This window comes from Gorilla gorilla, chromosome 3 (genome assembly GCF_029281585.2).
Source record: "Gorilla gorilla gorilla isolate KB3781 chromosome 3, NHGRI_mGorGor1-v2.1_pri, whole genome shotgun sequence".
Classification (NCBI taxonomy): domain Eukaryota; kingdom Metazoa; phylum Chordata; class Mammalia; order Primates; family Hominidae; genus Gorilla; species Gorilla gorilla.
In genome coordinates this window covers 49,689,411-49,708,006 of record NC_073227.2, presented here as the reverse complement: position 1 = coordinate 49,708,006, position 18,596 = coordinate 49,689,411, and the positions used below count along the sequence as shown (strand labels likewise).

Genomic DNA, 18,596 nt, shown 5'->3' with positions numbered 1-18,596 from the left:
GCAATTATAACCTGGAACATCATTTCTAAAACACAGTAAACACCCATTGCTTTCTCTGACTCATGGATCACACCAACTGTGATGTGGTTTAAATCCATAGGGCACCTGAATGGTATTCGGCTTGCAGGATATCTCTGTTTGGGAACACGCACAAATCTATGCTTATGTATTATAATCAAACCCAGGTAAATATGTGTATAGACAACAGGCTAAAAAATTTAAGGCAAAATTCGTTAATTCCACCATTAAAAAATGTTTATTTGGTCAGCCAGATTTGCTTTGGCAATAAACACATTTACCAGGGTCACTCTTTCATCCTCTTAGCTCACTCCCCCTCTTTATATCATTCAACATTTGAAGTTTCAGTTATCTAGGAATGATCCTGAAGACCCTCGGCATGTAGAATTTGATCATTTTGGTGAGGAATACATTTGAATTTTGTTATGGTGAGCCAGGAGCGTGGGAGACACAGGTGGGAATGAGGGTGAAATGGCAATGGGAACCGATGGGACCTTCCCAACATTCCAGCAGCCACATCTCACCCGGCTTTGGGGATTCCACTCCTCCATAAGCATTTTATGGGGAGATTATGTCCAATGGTGGAATTGGGAATTTGAGGAAGTCTCAGAATGCACTACTTATGAAGGTCAAAGGTTTTCTGTAAAGTTACATTTTTTTTTTAAGTGCGAACACGCTCTCAGGTCTCACTGAGTCCCCAGCAAGTTCCTATAGAGTCTGAGCACACGATGGTAGAAGTTTATTTGCTATATATTGGGCATAAGCTAGAAGTCCAGGGCCCTTAGAGAGAAGCCTGCAGCCAGCAGAGATCATAGCTTTCTGGACAATGTGGGGGTCTTATAACAATTTAAACATTGAATGAAACTGGTCTTCTCCATTCTTACCCTGAGCAAGCTGCGGGTTTGTTCCACAGTGTGGGGCCCCAGCCTCGGTATCCAGCTGATGGTCTTCATGGACTCCTTTTGATACAGGGTTCCCAGAATGAGCCAAGGCCCCTTCAGTTAGGCTGTTAAAATAAAGAGGTATACTTCAGAGCAGAGAGAAAAGTAACTGAATAAAACTTCTTGGTCCTATAACTTAAAGGATGGGAGTACCAATTACAATATAAAAAAAGAGATGGGACTCTTTATTCTATTTTAAAATAGATTTAAAATGATAAAGTACTACAAATTTCTATTATCCACCCGTTTAACAAGCTCAACAAACTATCATTTCTGATGCCTTCTCTGTCCACAAAGGTCTTCATTCTAATAATTTCAAGGAATGCCAGAGCTAACCTGATGTTCACAAGAGAGCACTTACTGTAAAAATAATTTAGCCACATGGAACCTTTGAAGACCATGGTAACTCACTGGCCTTTCAGTGGCTTCTGTGTGCAAAGAATGAACAGATGGAGGAGATAAAAGGAAAGTTTTTCTGGTGAAAACAGGGACAGCCTGGAGAACTAGCTAAAATTCATATAAAATGCCTATCTGGAGAAATTGCAAAAATGCAAAAAATTGCAAAAATGAAGGTCAAAGGTTTTCTGTAAAGTTACATTTTTTGTACATTTTGTAAATAGCTTATCAGCATCATTCAGATCTTCCTGACTAGTGGTTTTCATTGCATAAAACTGAAAAGTCCCTTTGAAGAGTTTAAACTGGAAAGTCATCCAAGGGCTCTACAGTTTCTGGACATAGCCCTGAGCACCTGTAGCTTACAATTTAACCAGTCTTCTAGCTGATGAGCATAGGAGAATTCTCAGAGCAAAATCCCACCAGGAAAGCTCTGCTCCCAGCCAACCTTTCAAGTTGGCCAGTCTTTGAAAATGACACTTAGCCTTTCATGCCTCAGATCCCTCTGGGATGCTGTGTGTGTGCACATGCATGCACTCTTGCCAATACCTATCTGGTAACTCAGAGCCCCAGAGGAAAACATCTTTCTCATGAAGAACATGTTGGTGGCAGAGCACTCCCAGCTTCCTGGGCTTTCTGTGGGTCCCTTCTAGGTAAGGGATGGGATGGGGTGGCATGAATAAACCCATTACAACCCTCAGCCACAACCAGAGTCTGCTCCAGTGTGAGCTAGTTTTGAGTGCTCCAGGGGTCTCTAGCTGTCCTTCTCTGATCTTCCATGGAACACAGTAGAGCATGGGTGGGGTGACTACCCATAACCAGTTAATTAGTTGGTTATGCTTTATATTATCACCAGAGCAAACATGATTTCTTACAGCTCAGGGGATAATAATGGCCAACTTCAGGTCCACAGTGAAACCATAGTGGTGGGACCCCAGGTTCTCATTTCAATTTCTATCACTCCAGACACATTCATCATTTCAAGTGAGTAATATTTAGGTTTGGGGCTTTGAATCAGCTTTTGAAGACTGATACTGTCCCCCTTTGTTTAAAAAAGAGTTTGCCTATTTAAAAATAAGGCTATTTAGGCCAGGCATGGTGGCTCACACCTGTAATCCCAGTACTTCAGGAGGTGGAGGCAGGTGGATCACCTGAGGTCAGGAGTTCGAGACCAGCCTGACCAACATGACGAAACCCCATCTCTACTAAAAATACAAAAATTAGCTGGGCGTGGTGGCACGCACCTGTAGTCCCAGCTACTTGGGAGGCTGAGGGAGGAGACTCGCTTGAACCTGGGAGGTAGCAGTTGCAGTGAGCCAAGATTGCACCATGGCACTCCAGCCTGAGACAGAGTGAGACTCCGTCTCAAGGAAAAAAAAAAAAGAAAAAAAAATAAGGCTATTTATATTCAAAAGCATAAGGGCACTGATTTTAGACCTATTACAAAATATGTCCAAACAATATGTAATGTATTACTGGAACATTCATTTCGAAGCTGAATGTAATTTGCATCAGCAATGAGTACCCTTCCTGGGCGTGCATGAGCAGAGCCCAGCTTTGTACATTTTCATGGATGGCTTGGGATGGGCTCATACCTGCCCTTCTCCTCCAGTCGATCACTTTCCCTAGTCTTCAGCAATAAGTCACTGTCATCTCCCTGGAATGATTTCTTCCATCTTCTGTCTTGTTTTTCATCTTGACAGTTTCCCAGGTCTATCTTATTCTAAGGAGAAAAACAATGAAAATCTTAAGTATAAATTTTAAACACACTGTATAACCCTTATCTCTGGCCAGGGATATTTGAAGTATTTTTCAATCATGTTACCTATAATTTAAAGAACAGTTGTCCAAATTAACTGAATAGCAACTGATTTCCAACTATTTGGAATAAATGTATAATCTGAATCTCTTTAGAAAGTTATCACAAAAGGGAATTGATTAGAAAACCCCTCTTTCAAAATAAAACAGTCATAGGACCGCTCATTTCAGGACAAATGGTTTTCTGGTATCCACAGGTTATTTTCCTTTATGTGGATTATGGACTACCCAGGTCTTGATATAACTTCTGCCCTGTACTTCCATCTTCTATGACCTTATTTGGGGAATGTGGAGGCAGACCAGACTTTATAGGCTCTCTCTGGCCTTCAAAGACAACATGTAAATTTCTTGTGGATTTTGGTTTGTTTTTAGTGCTGTTCTACATAAGTTCATTTTATTTATTTATTTAGGTTTTTTTATTTGTTGTTTTGTTTTTAAGTTTCGGGGTACATATGCAGGATGTGCAGGTTTGTTACACAGATAAACATGTGCCATGGTGGTTTGCTGCACCCATCACCTGAGTGTTAAGCCCAGCATGCATTAGCTTTTTTTATTATTATTATTTCCTTTAGAGATAGGGTCTTGTTCTCTCACCCGGGCTGGAGTACAGTGGTGCAATGGCAAGATCATGTTCACTGCAGCCTTTACCTCCTTGGCTTAAGGGATCCTTCGCCTCAGCCTCCCAGGCAGCTGCGACTACAGGTCTTGTGGAATGTGGGGGGGTTAGAAGCAATTTTCATGGATGCTGGTGGAGAACATGTTATTGACATCTTTGCTACTGCCAAACAATGGAAAAGAATGTATAGTATGGCAGAGGGGAATAAATATATATTGAATGAATGAATGATCTGGCAACTGGGCTGTGAGAAGGATATTCCAGAATATGACTTCACTAATTGAGATCTTGCCAGTCAGGTATGGAGAGACTTTGGCTTCCAGACTACTGGGATAGATCTTGCTGGGGTAATGACTTTACCACTCCCCAGGAAATGACTCTAGAATTTGGCTGCAGCAGTGATAGAACAATGGGGTACAATGGCCACATAGTAGCTGACGTGATTCTAGGGGAATAGCTAGTCTTGGATTTAAACTAGTGAGACTGTTCGGTAACCTTGGTCTTGGGGTTTTGTACTTCCATTTAGGTTTATTTATTTCACAAATTGCTTTTAATCTGTGGTCTCACCATTGTCCCACTGCCTTCAGTCATGGAGGAAGAGGTAGACAGCTGGTCAGCGGAACTTGAAGAAACAGTAAATGGAACCACAGTGTCTTCAATTATCTTACGCTCCTAAGGGGAAGGACAGGAATCGATGAAAGGGGGGAAAATAAAAATCATATTTGTCAAGAGAAAAATGTCATTAAGGCACTTTAGAAAAAAATCAGAATATGTTCGAACAAGCAGGGCATTTTAAAAAGTCTTATTTTCCAAAAGCATGCAAATCATATAACACTCTCCATGGGTAATAATTTAGAAATTAACATTTAATTTTGAAAAACAAAGACTCTGCAAATTAATTAGTTAGAGTAATACAAGAAGCCTAATTAGAAATGCTATTAGGGATCTGATTATGCACAAAAAGTATTGTTGAATATAAAATTCACAATATTAATCATGAACAAACTTTACATAACATACATAAAATGCAGCCCCCTTTAAGTTATCTAATGTGTTCTGGCTTATTCATTTAAAAAACAAAATGAACCTAAACAAAATTCTCTTCTCCTCCAAGTCTCTTTAGTGCTATATAGTAAATGCAGTCATTCAGCCTCAATATCAAAATTATCCTCATAAAATTAATTCACTATTACCAAACAACAAACACACAAATGAATGGAACTGATTATTTCATGTCACCTCTCTAAGATCAATCAAGAATCTAACTCACTGATTAGAGAACAGATGTAATTGTATCGTCTCCCTTGACTGTGACTCAACACACCCTTATCACGAACTGTATTTGTGAGGAATTGTGGTCTTTTAGAACCTAAATGACATGACTGTTTTAAAGAGCTTGATGGGATTCTGCTGTCAGTAAAGAGTCAGACACGGCCACATGCATCCGCATGCCACAGACACAGAGAGTGTTGCTAGACTTTGAGGAATTGGGATGACAAGGTCAAATTCCTTCTTGGGAATTTCCTACCTCCTCATAATATCTGCGTTCTTCCTCTTCCACCTCCTTTTGGGCCTTTTCCCATTCTTCTTTCAGCTTGTCCTGCTCCTTCTGGTATCTTTCCTGTTATGGAATTTCCATAGATTGTTCTCAACTGACCATTGCATATGTCATCGGGAATTTTCCCCCCTAAACCACCATGTACAATACGTTGCAAGATTATCTTCTTCTTGTTAGGATTCTGAATTTAATTGATTCATGCAATAAAAAGGGAATATGGTTTTGTGGCACTCAAACATTTTGGGAACATAATCCAATGGACAGCAGTATTTTCTGCTGCTCATGTTTTGCTTACAGAAAGAGAAAAGACGGAAAGGTGGAAAGCCTCTAAAATCTTCCTTCACTCCAGTTTTGTTCCAGGTGTGCTAAACCAATAGTTTGGTTTTATTGGGCCCTTTGGAGATGAGTTTTGCCATTCCACTAATAGAAATGCATTGCTGCGAGGAGAGTGTAATAAAAGATGAAAAACCTTGAAGGTTTATTAGACACACAATACAGAAAGGTCCACTGTGGACAAGATGATAATTAGCTGAATAGCTGAATTACTCTTTGCTTGTGACTATTCTACCAAAATAGAGTCTTCCTAGCTTTAAGTAACTTCTGAATTAAGAGTAGTTTTTAAACAGTCCATTAGAGTACTTCTTCAGAACTGCCATTTTTGTTTTCAGAAATAATGCAGCAGAAGTCACCATTTCTGGGGGGAAAAAAGAACATACTAAGAATAAAAGTGGTGTTTAAAATGTGATTGGAGTCCCTGATGGCTGATTAGAAGAAATGAATAAACGGGGATTAAAATTAATGTATAAAATGAGAAGTGACACTCCTGATGCCTTGGGAATGGCATCCTGACATGACAGAGACAAAGGAACCATTGATGTGTGGTGCACACACTCAAATATTTTAGGCTGACTATTGTCAATCCTCTCTTCGAGGCTGAAACAAGTCTGCTTCTGTCTTCATGGGGAAGCCACTGAGATTTCCTCCAGGCATCACCTGTTTCGTTGGTATCTTAGGAGCAGGAGGACTTTCTTGGCATTCTCTGGAGCCTGGTGTTCTTATTAACTCTAACAAAATCATTGTTGATTAACCCATGGCATGATCTTTATTTCCTGGTAAAAATTTGTTATGAAAACCAAGTATTGTAAAGTTTTAGAGAGGGACTTCAGGGGCTTTTTAGAATACAGGAAAGAGACCTTAAAACTACATAAAAGCTGAAAACAAGTAAAGCTTCTTAGGCTTCTTGGTTCTAGGAACTTACATCATGTGTTCCCCTCACCAACAGGATGAACTGATGATGCAGAGATGCAGAGAGTGAAAGATGTAGTATTTCACACACACACACACACACACACACACACACACACACACACACACACACACGATCTCTCTCTCTCTCTCTCTCTCACGCCCTCCCCTACAAACACCTTGGCCCACAACCCACGATGCCATACCAGGCAACAAGTTAGAAACACAGGAGCAATACAAAGGCCTGGTGCCCGCCTCTGTTACCAGGGTCACCCCTTGGCGTGTAATAGAGCACCACAGTGAGGAGCACATTTGCTTGACTTCACCGTGTGGAAATCTGACTCTTGGCTGTTCACCATTTAGCTGGGGAATGAGCACCTAACTCTCCCAGAGACGAGCAGATGGTCAGGGGTGCACTGAGGTCTCACAATGGACCTGAAATCCCAGTAGCCCCGAGATTTTGATGAATCGGGTTCCTACTAACAGTTTGGTATTGAAGGCTTAACCTTCTGCAAGTTACAAAATGCCAAACTTAACAGGCAGAGCCAAAACCACACTACCATCTACTACTGCTATCTAAATCACTGTCTACCACCTCATCCCTGGGAAATAAGCCAAAAGGATTAGGAAAAAAAAAAAAAGAAAAGAAAAAGTAAGTAAAATAAACTTGCATTAAGCATTGCTTTCTATGCATTGCATGTTCTCACTCATAAGTGGGAGCTGAACAATGAGAACACATGGACACAGGGAGGGGAACACCACACACCGGGGCCTGTCAGGGGTTGGGGGGCTAGTGGAGGGATAGCATTAGGAGAAATACCTAATGTAGGTGACGGGTTGGTGGGTGCAGCAAACCACCATGACATGTGTATACCTATGTAACAAACCTGCCCGTTCTGCACATGTATCCCAGAACTTGAAGTATAATTAAAAAAAAAAATGAACAAACGTCAAAAAAAGCATTGCTTTCTACAAGCAGCAGAAAGTCATCAAAATTAATGAGATTTAACATTATTTTCCTTTATTTATTTATTTATTTATTTTAGTAAAATCAGTACTAGTGGGAATGTAGTAGAAGGAGCATGAGTTTTAAAGTCATCCAGACTTGGATTTGAATCTGGTCTTGACACCTATTAGTTGTGTAACCTTGAGCAATTAACTTAATTTCAGTGAACTTTACTTTCTTCAGTTGCAAACAAGGGCTAATAAGACATACTTTGAAGTGCTGTTTGAGGATAAATGAAGTAAAAATGTCAAGCGTTAACCTCAGTTCCTGGCACATCCCAGGTACCCAACATGGGTTAGTTCTTTAGGTTGCTAGGTTACCTTTTGAAGCCCTGTTAATCCATAAAACTGGCATGAAGTGGGAGTATGATGAACTTACTACCAGAATTTTTCTAGAATTGATAATCAGCAGCTTTTACTCAAAGGTAGAGCAAACATTTCTTTTTCTTTTCTTTTTTCTTTTTTTTGAGATGGAGTTTTGTTTTTGTCGTCCAGGCTGGAGTGCAATGGCGTGATCTCGGCTCACTGCAACCTCGGCCTCACGGGTTCAAACGATTCTCCTGTCTCAGCCTCCCTAGCTGGGATTACAGGCATGTGACATCACACCCAGCTAATTTTGTATTTTTAGTAGAGATGGGGTTTCTCCATGTTGGTCTCAGGCTGGTCTCCAACTCCTGACCTCAGGTGATCCACTCACATAGGCTTTTTTTTTTTTTTTAGACATTCTCACTCTGTTGTCTAGGCTGGAGTGCAGTGGCATGATCTCAGCTCACTGCAACCTCTGCCTTCTGAGTTCAAGTGATTCTTCTGTCTCAACCTCCTGAGTAGCAGGAATTACAGGTGTGCATCACCACGCCCAGCTAATTTTTGTATTTTTGGTAGAGACGGGGTTTCGTCATGTTGACCAGGCTGGTCTCCAACTCCTGACCTCAGGCGATGCACTCACATCGGCCTCCCAAAGTGCTGGGATTACAGTTGTGAGCCACCACGCCCAGCCTCAAAGGTAGAGCAAAAGTTTCTATTTAAGAAAGTAGACTGAGGCTAAATTTTATTTCATGTGTATGCTAGCAGAGAGCTTTTAGATAATTCATTCCCACTGCTAATTGACCGGAAATTGACAGGCAACTAAGGAGGTGATGAATGGGTAGACTGGCCCTTAACCATACTTGGAGGGTTTTTTGGTTCAGTGTTAATATGAATGGTTTTTCATCATGTTTATTATTGCAGTCTTTGGCAGGAAGAATGAGACACAGGGTACCCTGTTACAAGGACACAAAATGAACTGACTTGAGACTCACTAACTTCTGAGAATAACTTGATTCCATTCATTTCCTGTGCTAAAAGTCTATTTAATGCAATGGAAAGCAAGAGGACAAAAAAGCAAAAACAAAAAAAGCAGCAAACCCCATCCTACCTGGAGCAAACGTTCCTGTTCCTGTTGCCATTTTTCCTGTCGTCTGCGCTCCTCTTCTGGGTCCCATGCCCAGAACTTAAACTGCTTAGAAAAATAAAACCATGATCAGAATTGAGCCATGTCCTCAAGGGACAGGCCAGGTGAAGAGTAGACAATTGGCCTCTGGCCTGGCACCCAGATTGACACACAGGAGCAGAAGGCTTCATATATCTAAACATCCTCTTTGGTGGCAGAAACCATTTTTTAATCTTAGTCCCTCTTTGGTTTACTTCCAAGACGCTGGTATGATTCTGTGAATCTTTTTGGAGCTAATGAAAACACAAAGTTATTAGCCACTGGCATTGGAAGGCTTTGCTTCATTTCTCTTAGAAGTGATTTCTCTTAAATGCATTCATGCTTCTGAACCTAAGGTGCTCATTCTGCATATTGATCCTGGGTCCAAGGAAACGAGACCAGTTATTTTAGCAGAAATGCATTTTGTAAGAAGTGGTGTTTGCCACGCTATAAAACTAATCTTTTATACTGCTGTTGCTTTTCCATACCACTTTTCCCTACAGTGGGTTGTTTAACTCACCAATGCTCACCAGTACCACCTAAGATCCAGGCAAGCAGATCACTTGCCCTGGGGCCCGCATGACACAAACACTCAAGCTCAAAGACTTACTTCCTTTTTGTATTAATAAAAGGTTTTTGCAAGTTTGGGAACCAAGTAAATAATGAGGAATAACAGAGAAAAATCCATGAACCGAAGCAGGTGCCCAGGCCACAGAATATGAGACTGGGAGGGTGCAGGTGGCGGGTGGGGGGAAGGGAAATCACAGCCTGCCCCCAGGAAACCAGGAAAAGAGGGGCTGCTGTGTTTAAAGTCGGCTGCCCCAGTCGCCCAGAGTAGGTGCCCCGGCAGACCAGGGCACAATAACTGTGCTCCTCCCTTCCCTTTGTTCTGATGGGGTAGGAAAGGGAAGCAACTGCCTGGGAATCTTAAGTTGAAAAAGCAAGGCAAGGGTGGGGAAGTTGTTGGGGGATGGGAAACAGGGTTGGGGTGGGGAGGGGTGCAGGCAAAATCTATGTACCCTGGTAGCCTGGGAAGATGAACAGGGTCAGTGCTAGCCAAGGCTTTGATAGATCCCGTTAGTGCCCAGGGTACCTGGGCCAGCCCACCTCCCACTCTGCCTGGCCCCCAACAGATCCACATTACCATTCAGGTGCATGGCGGGTGGGCTGGCCCAGGGAAGTATCTTCAGGCAGAGAATGCAGACCAGGCTATGGGCAATGCTTGATTTATAACTTCATAAATATTTAGAACTTTAATACATTTGGACAAATGAAACATGGGCCTCATTTTGTACTCTTGCTGCTGTGCTTCCTGCAATTGATTGGGATGGCCATGATGCTCACAGAATAGTCAAACCCAAGTGGGCCAATAATCTAGGGATACTAGCTTATCGCTTCCTGCTTGCCACTCCTGAGTTTCACACTGCACATTAGCATATTACAGGCTCTTGGAAGTTATGCAGGGGGAAAATCATTTAACTGTGTATACAGATGGTCCCCAACTTAGGTGGGTTAACTTAACATTTTTTCAAGTTTATAATGGTACAAAAGCAATATGCAGTTGGTAGAAACTGTACTTCAAATACCCAAACAGCCATTCTATTTTTCACTTTTAGGATGGTATTCAATAAATTTCATGAGATATTCAACACTTTATCATAAAATAGGCTTTGTGTGAGATGATTTTGCCCAACTGTAGGCTAACATAATGTTTTGAGCACGTTTAAGGTAGGCAAGGCTGAGCTATAATGTTCAGTAGGTTGGGCATATCAAATGCAGTTTTGACTTAAAGTATTTTCAACTTACAATGTCTTTATTGGGCTGTGACCCCATTCTTAAGTTGAAGAGCATCTGTAATCTAAAATTTCCCAAACTCCCTTGGATGACCATAAATGTTATCCAAATGTGGTTATACCAGACGGGAAATTCTACTGGAATTTAATGGTGTTGGAAGTTGGCTCCACCTGTCATTGTTCTAGAACTTCGAGGTGGTTTAAACATTCAGAAGCTCTTCCAGGGGCATGGCCCCTCTTTGTCTTTTGAGGGAAAAGGGGATGTTTATGTGAATAAAGCCATAGAAAAAACACTGAGGAAAGTCCAATAGTAGGAAAATAAGAGAAACAATTAGGAATTATTTAATTTCTAAATTTCACTAGGCAGTGCTCTCAGGAATAAGTCAAGCAAGGAGTGGGCAGATAGGAGGAGGAAGTGTGGGGTGGGGGGATTGAGCACAGAAAATACAGAATATGTGTTAAAAGGCAACAGAGGAAAGCAGTGCGTATTTTAAGAGGAGGATAAAGGGGAAGAAACCAGCATGATAGACAAGAGAGAATGAAACAATGATCTTGCTCCTTCTTTCGCAGATTATTTGCTGGGCACTGACTGTGGGCCAGGGCGGGGTTACCAGCTGGCCAAGTGGCCCAGCCTCATGGAGCTTACACCTGAGTGCGTGTGGGGTGGAAGAGTGACCAATATATGCATATGACCAGAAGACAGTGTGATAACTATCATAAGAGATGTAAAAGGTGCTAGAGGAAGTCAGAATGGACAGCATTTAACCCACTTTGTCCTACAATTTACCTGTTTACAAGTCCATATCTTCCTCTGGCCTAGGGATTCTTCAGGAGGCAGGAAGGGCCCCTCATCCTCCTATCTACCCCAAGACCTTATATTTTTAGGCCCTCAACAAACGTTTGTTGAATAAATGAATGGAATCCCTTCATGCTGGGTAATGCATCTCCTACCATCAGAGTCCCTTTCTTTCATAGTCCCGAGGGCCTCCGGTACTCCAAGACTGACCAAAAATGGCCAGAGTCTACGGAGGCCAGCATAATCTAATGCTTATCTCCTCTTGAAGCTTTACTTATTTCAAGTTTCTTTTATTTCTATTCTATGATGAGACATTTACTATCAAAAGCACATGAAATTTTCAGAGCATTTACTTAAGTAGGCCAGTGATTTGTGTCTTTCTTATTCTATTTTCCATAAACAAGAAATGAGAATGTGTTTCTTTGGAATGCCCTTCCTCTCCACCCCTACCCAGGGGGCATGAACAACTGACATCTTTGTTCCAAATGCAATTTAAAATGGAAATCTTCAGATCTGTGCCATGGATGCCAGCTTTGGGATCGTTCTGGGGTTCCCATCCATCATCAGTGAACTCAGTTTCCCAGGAAACTCAGGATTGCCAGTATTGGCTTGGGACTGAGCCTCCACAGATAGTCCCTAGTTTTGTACTGTGGCTGGGGACATCAAGGGTTATGCAACAAGTGATGGATCCCTTCTCTGTTCTGCAGAGGCACTTAGAACTCCCTAAGTGAGACAATTTACCTACAGATAAGAATTGATATTGACTATGGTGGGCCTCTTGGATTAGCTATTGGGAGAGGGGGAGGATTTATTTACATATCAGCCACTGTGCTAGGGGCTTCTGAATAATTATTTCAATTAACGCCCATGACAACTTCAAAAGAAAAGTACTGTCATCTTACTGTATGGTCAAGGAAGATGAGGGTCAGAGAAGTTATATAACACCTTCAGGGCTACACAGCTAGATCCAGAATCAAAGGCACAGTAGTGATTATGTGGCTGAGCTGGGGTTGCTCATGGGCAATGCCACAGTTGGTTGTGCCACAGAGAAAGTCTCCAAATCTAATGGGAATTCCAGAGGGCGAACAAGGCCTGAGATTAGAAATACCAGTTCAGATGCCATGCAGCAGCAAGGAATGTCCACAGCACCTTGTGTCTTATTTTAATTAACAAATGTTTTCTTATTTCATTAAAATACAAAATAGAAAGCAACATTACAGTTATTATTGGTCAAATACTCATTATGAGAAGGGGTGCAAAAATGAGAGTTTGGGTCTCTTGGAGAGTTCAGGCCAGGTCCTATCTGCCAACAATATACTATGTTCAAGTATTATCCTCATATTAAAAAATGAGGTACATTTAAAAAAATGTATCTATAGAAATTGTCAGTTTTAATACTAATTCTATTCTATTCTATTCTATTCTATTCTATTCTATTCTATTCTATTCTATTCTATTATTCTTTTTTCTTTTCTTTGAGATGGAGTCTTGCTCTGTCACCCAGGCTGCAGTGCAGTAGTGTGATCTTGGCTCACTGCAACCTCTTCCTCCTGGGTTGAAGCAATTCTCCTGCCTCAGCCTCCTGAGTAGCTGGGATTACAGGTGCCCGCCAGCACAGCCAGCTAATTTTTGTGTTTTCAATAGAGACGGGGTTTCACCATGTTGGCTAGGTTGGTCTCGAACTCCTGACCTCAAGTGATCCACCTACCTCGGTCTCCCAAAGTGCTGGGATTACAGGTGTGAGCCACCATGCCAAGTCTGTCACATTCATTTTAATTGCCTCTTAGATTTTGCTTTCTTGACTTATCACTTATTTCCAGGCACAGTAACAATTCCATATAATGATAATCCATGTCTTTATAATTTACCCAATGGCGTTATATATGACTTTTAATTATTCTTTTACAAATCAATTGTTTGGGTCTCAATTTTGGTTGAATACTCTTTTTTTCTTTTTTTTTGAGACGTCTCGCTCTGTCGCCCAGATTGGAGTGCAGTGACACGATCTCGGTGCCACCACACCTGCCTAATTTTTGTATTTTTAGTAAGAGACGGTGTTTCACCATGTTGGTCAGCCTGATCTTGAACACCTGACCTCGTGATCCACCCGCCTCACCCTCTCAAAGTGTTGGGATTACAGGCGTGAGCCACCGCCTGCACCAGGCCTAAATACTCTTTAAGCCAATCAAATGTTATAAATTAAAATCACACTAACTCATAATCTTATTCCTTAAAATGAGTGACTTACAGGTGTCGTAACAGGTGACTTCTCACTGCTTGGAGAATCCACTGCACAGAAAAAAAAGAAAGAAAAAAAAGATATGAATGTGAGTATTTTCTAATTGTCTTTGTTTTTGACCTATCAGTGGAGTATAGTTCCTACATCAGCTTTAAACCAATTGTGTGTGCGTGTGTGTGTGTGTGTGTGTGTGTGTGTGTGGGTGTGTGTGTGTGTTTGGTAAGTCAAGAACATTAGAAAATCATAATAAAGCAGACAACCCCTGTAGCAGGTTGCACCCATCACCAAAAGAAGTTTAAACCACTATCAAATGATTGATCACATCAGTTAACACCAGGTACTAGACTACAGGAAGCAAAAACTGTTCCTATTAGTACTGATTCTTAGTGCACCTTGCATTGTGGCTTGACGGAGCAGTTCCCTCACTGTCTGGCATGGAGAAGTACCATACAAACAGAGGCCAGATGTCACCCGGGAAGCAAACACAGTGACACAGTTAACAACAGAACTATGATCAGTTTCTGGTAAATGCTTTTAATCTTTTTTTTTTTTTAAAGGCAGGGGACTCTCAAGAAAACGATGAATATTATTATTTCTTTGAATTCTTGAAATCAACATAAAGTTGTGTGATTCCTCTCCCCCTACCCCCAATTTTAGCATAACTGGTAGTAATATCAAAGAACTAGCTCTTTGCTAACTGTGCATAAGAAATAATTTTTTTCCCCAGAAATCAGAAATGAAGACAAGTGCCAGACATCATTGATCGCCCCAACATGGATTTTCGCACAAAAGAAATACAGCTACCCAGTATGCAGTTTACCTGACTGGGAGAAAAACTGGGATCGTCGCCAAGAGTTCCGAACTTTAAGCGGAACACTGGCAGTGCCAGGCGACTCTAGATCAGATGGCAGAACAGAACAAACAGAAAACCATGAAAACTGGGGTGAGAACTGAATAGAACCATGCTCCCAAGTACTATAGGGGGTTTGGCTCTAGTCAATACCAGAATTGAGAGTCAGTAAATCTACAGTACAAAATGTCTTAATAACACACATATAAAACCTGAAGACATGTACAAAATCAACAGAACCAGGACAGTTTATGCTTTGTCTTCTTTGGTGTTAGATGAAATTTCATAGGGTCATACTTAATGGTGATAGTGTTAAAATGTTAAATCTCAAAATGATAGAATGATATACTATGCAAGAACAAAAATGTACAATTTGTATTGCTTTTTGGAGAACACTAGAAAAGTATAAAAGGCAGCAAAGATGGGTGGTTTAATTACTATTTCATATACATTACATGTCATAAAGGTTATGTATAGAAGTCTGTGGCGGAAGTTTTTTGTATGTATAAATAAAGGTTGTGTATATGCCTTTCTGTGGTGGCTCATGGCAAGGATTTGCATCCTTAAACTCTGCTGTTGTCGTCATTTTCAATTAAAAAAATCAGTTTTTAATGTGCACATATTTTACTGAAACATCAGTTTGAGATATCTTTCTGCTGCTGAGAGGCAGCTAAGAAAAGGAAATTTGTCACTTTCAAATGTATTTTATGACCGTTTTCAGGGCATTTAAAGACTGAATGCCTGGGTGTGTGTGTAAGGAAAACATGTGGAACATCATTAGGGTCGATCAGCAGATCTTCAGTGACCTGTATGACCAATCTATGAATGGATGACTTTATAGAAATGGGGCAGAGACCACTTTCTGGGGGAGAAAGTATTAGGTGTGGCTCCAGGATACCTGATCCTAACCCTAGAGTTTCACTGGACTTGATGCTTGACTTCAGATCAGTCCCTTAAATGGGTGCTGGGCAGAGACCTATGCCTCCCCCATTTCCCCAACCCAATTGAAGACAAATCATGTGTTTTAAGATTACATTTATTAGAGGTCTCTGGCTTCTTGAAAGATGGAAACTTTATAAATGTCAAGCAATTATTACTGTTATTTTCATATCAATCAGTGATATTTTTGGTGCACAATTGAAATAAATACTTGAGGCCAGTGGTTTTCAGAGTGTGGTGAGATGTGCAGCATGAGCATCACCTGGGAACCTGTAAGAAATGCAAATCCTCTGGCCCCAGCCTATACCTACTGAATGAGACACTGTGAGAGTGGGCTCCAAGCCCTACAGGGACCCTGGCACACAGGGTTTGAGAACCACAGTGAAAAACCCGATCTCCGCAACATGAACACTCTTATTTTAAAGAAAGGATTCGAGAGTAGTTTATTTCTGCCTGACGTCTTGCTCTATTCTTTTACTCCTCCTGCTGCTATTCTACAATTACTAGATTACATTATGAATGCTTATTCTGGGCCAGGTATTGAGCTAAACACTTTTTATCGATTCTCCCATTTGGTATTTCTAATATCCCTATGAGGTTATTACTGATATTATTTCCAGTTTACAGGTGCTGATTAGAGATTAGGGGAAATCTGATGGGTAAGGTCACACAGCTAAGAACTAGACACACGAAAATTTGAACCCAGGCATTCTGTCTCCAGAGCATGCAGCTATAATTACAGTTTCCGTGGGCCAGATGAAAGTATTCATATGGTTTGGCTATGTCCCCTCCCAAATCTTGAATTGTAGCTCCCACGATTCCCACATGTCATGGGAGGGACCTGGTGGGAGGTAATTGAATCATGAGGGTGGGTCTTTCTTGTGCTATTCTTGTGATAGTGAATAAGTCTCACGAGATCTGATGGTTTTATAAAGGGAAGTTTCCCTGCACAAGCTCTCTCTTTGCTGGCCACCATGTAAGATGTCCCGTTGCTCTTCCTTCATCTTCCACTATGACTGTGAGGCCTCTTCAGCCATGTGGAACTGTGAGTCAATGAAGCCTCTTTCCTTTATAAATTACCCAGTCTCAGGTATGTCTTTATCAACAGCATGAAAACAAACTAATACAAGTATACAACTGGTGTATTCCAAATATAATTCTATCTTAAAGAATACATTTTGAAATGTTTCAGTACTCTACTAAATTTTATTTTTTAGTCATTCGACTTGGGTAAAGAATGAAGTAAAGTTTCTCAATTCAGCAGCACATTTTACAAAATCAAAATGCCTCACAATAAGTAATGGAATGTGTAAATTTATAAGAAAACAAAACATGGCTTTAAAATGGCTTAAAATATTTATTCCCTCTCTATACCACTTATCTACACAATTAGAAAGTACTAGAAATAGGGCAGAATTAAAATTGGTCCAAATATGGCCATTTGCTGGCCCAGTTGTGACACTTTATTTTTAATTCCCTTCAGGACAGTAGGACGGACAAATTTAAGACAAATGCTTTGAAAACAGTATTAAACTTGTTTCCACATTAAGAACCTAGTATCCATCAGTACATGTACCAGTTAATTATTGCCAAGAGTTCCCTGTTATGTAGATAAAACCCAACTTATCTGCCAAACATCAATAATAGCTAATAGAAGCCAACTCAGATTCTGCCAGTGGCTCAAATAGCTGCCCACCCTTAAAAAGAAAAGTAAAAATAAGCTAAATCTACAAAACACACTGGGGAAAGTCTATTAAAAAAGAAAAATAAGAAACCCTACAGTTCTTGCCTCCTGAACTCTGGCTGTTTCTTTTTTTAAAAAATGTTTATATTTAAAATTTTTTTTTTTGGTAGCGACAAAGTCTTGCTATGTTGCCCAGGCTGGTCTCAACTGCTGGCCTCAAGTGCTCCTCCTGCCTCGGCCTCCCAAAGTATTGGGATTACAGGTGTGAGCCACTGCATCTGGCCCATTTCCACATCTAGAGAGATATCTCACAGCAGTAAGACTCAGCGGTCTAGTTGTTTTGAAGAATAGTCCCTCTGGGTTGTGGAATTCTCAGAACCCATCCTCCACTGTTCACATCCCTCAGGGCCCTTTCTGGTGGTCATGAGCACCTGCGATTCCCACTAGGATAAAGGGATTCAAATTGGGTTCTTAAAGAGTAAAGGGGTGAATTCACAACCCTATATATGGTCTACACAGTACTTGGGGAATTTTCAGTGGTCAGTGCCATTTTAAGACCTTCTTATAGGCCCTAAATGCCCACGTTTCTAGAGGCAACCCCTTCCCACATTATATCAAACACATTAAAATACATCAAACATATTAAAATATATCCTCAGTATGTATGTGTTAAACATTTTTAAATCTTTAGTATTATGTATGTGTATTACACACACACACGTTTCTCATATATATATGAGAATGTAATTTATGTAATACACACACATAAAGATTAAAATGTTTGTTTATAACCTGTTTAATCTATGATGGTGAATGATTTCTCAATAATCATCATGCACCCAGGAATTATTGTGGAGTAGAAAAAAAATAAGGCTTTTTCTCAAAATTACTGTCAAATTAAATGGACATTTATGAAGACTAGAATTAACAGTGAAATATACATAATATTAAACTTTTTATTAAGTATATTAATTTCTGATTTTATGACTTTTTATCTTTTTATATTTTGGAGATAATACAAATTTTTTTTTTTGAGACAGCTCTGTCACCAGGCTGGAGTGCAGTGGCATGATCTCAGCTCACTGCAACCTCCGCCTCCTGGGTTCAAGTGATTCTCCTGCCTCAGCCTCCCAAGTAGCTGGGACTAAAGGTGCACGCCACCACACCCAGCTAATTTTGATAATACAAAAAATTTAAAGCTCTAACACTTGTATAGGCTCTATTGTGCCTATA

At 40.6% G+C, this 18,596-nt stretch overlaps 1 protein-coding gene across 14 annotated transcripts in view; it reads right to left on the bottom strand.

Annotated features, from left to right (window-relative positions):
* Window positions 1-18,596, bottom strand: part of LIMCH1 (LIM and calponin homology domains 1) — a 339,607-nt gene that overhangs the window by 14,592 nt on the left and 306,419 nt on the right. For 11 of the 14 annotated variants that reach the window (XM_019025483.4, XM_055385613.2, XM_055385616.2 and 8 more), the window contains 6 exons: window positions 13,900-13,940; window positions 9,009-9,089; window positions 5,315-5,407; window positions 4,354-4,458; window positions 2,948-3,075; window positions 903-1,024 (listed from right to left, as the gene is read on the bottom strand). In XM_019025483.4, coding sequence (XP_018881028.4) covers window positions 903-1,024; window positions 2,948-3,075; window positions 4,354-4,458; window positions 5,315-5,407; window positions 9,009-9,089; window positions 13,900-13,940 — 570 coding nt within the window. Of the gene's footprint in view, window positions 1-902; window positions 1,025-2,947; window positions 3,076-4,353; window positions 4,459-5,314; window positions 5,408-9,008; window positions 9,093-13,899; window positions 13,941-18,596 lie in introns of all 14 variants that reach the window. The other 3 variants (XM_055385614.2, XM_055385618.2, XM_055385624.2) reach the window with 1 other exon arrangement.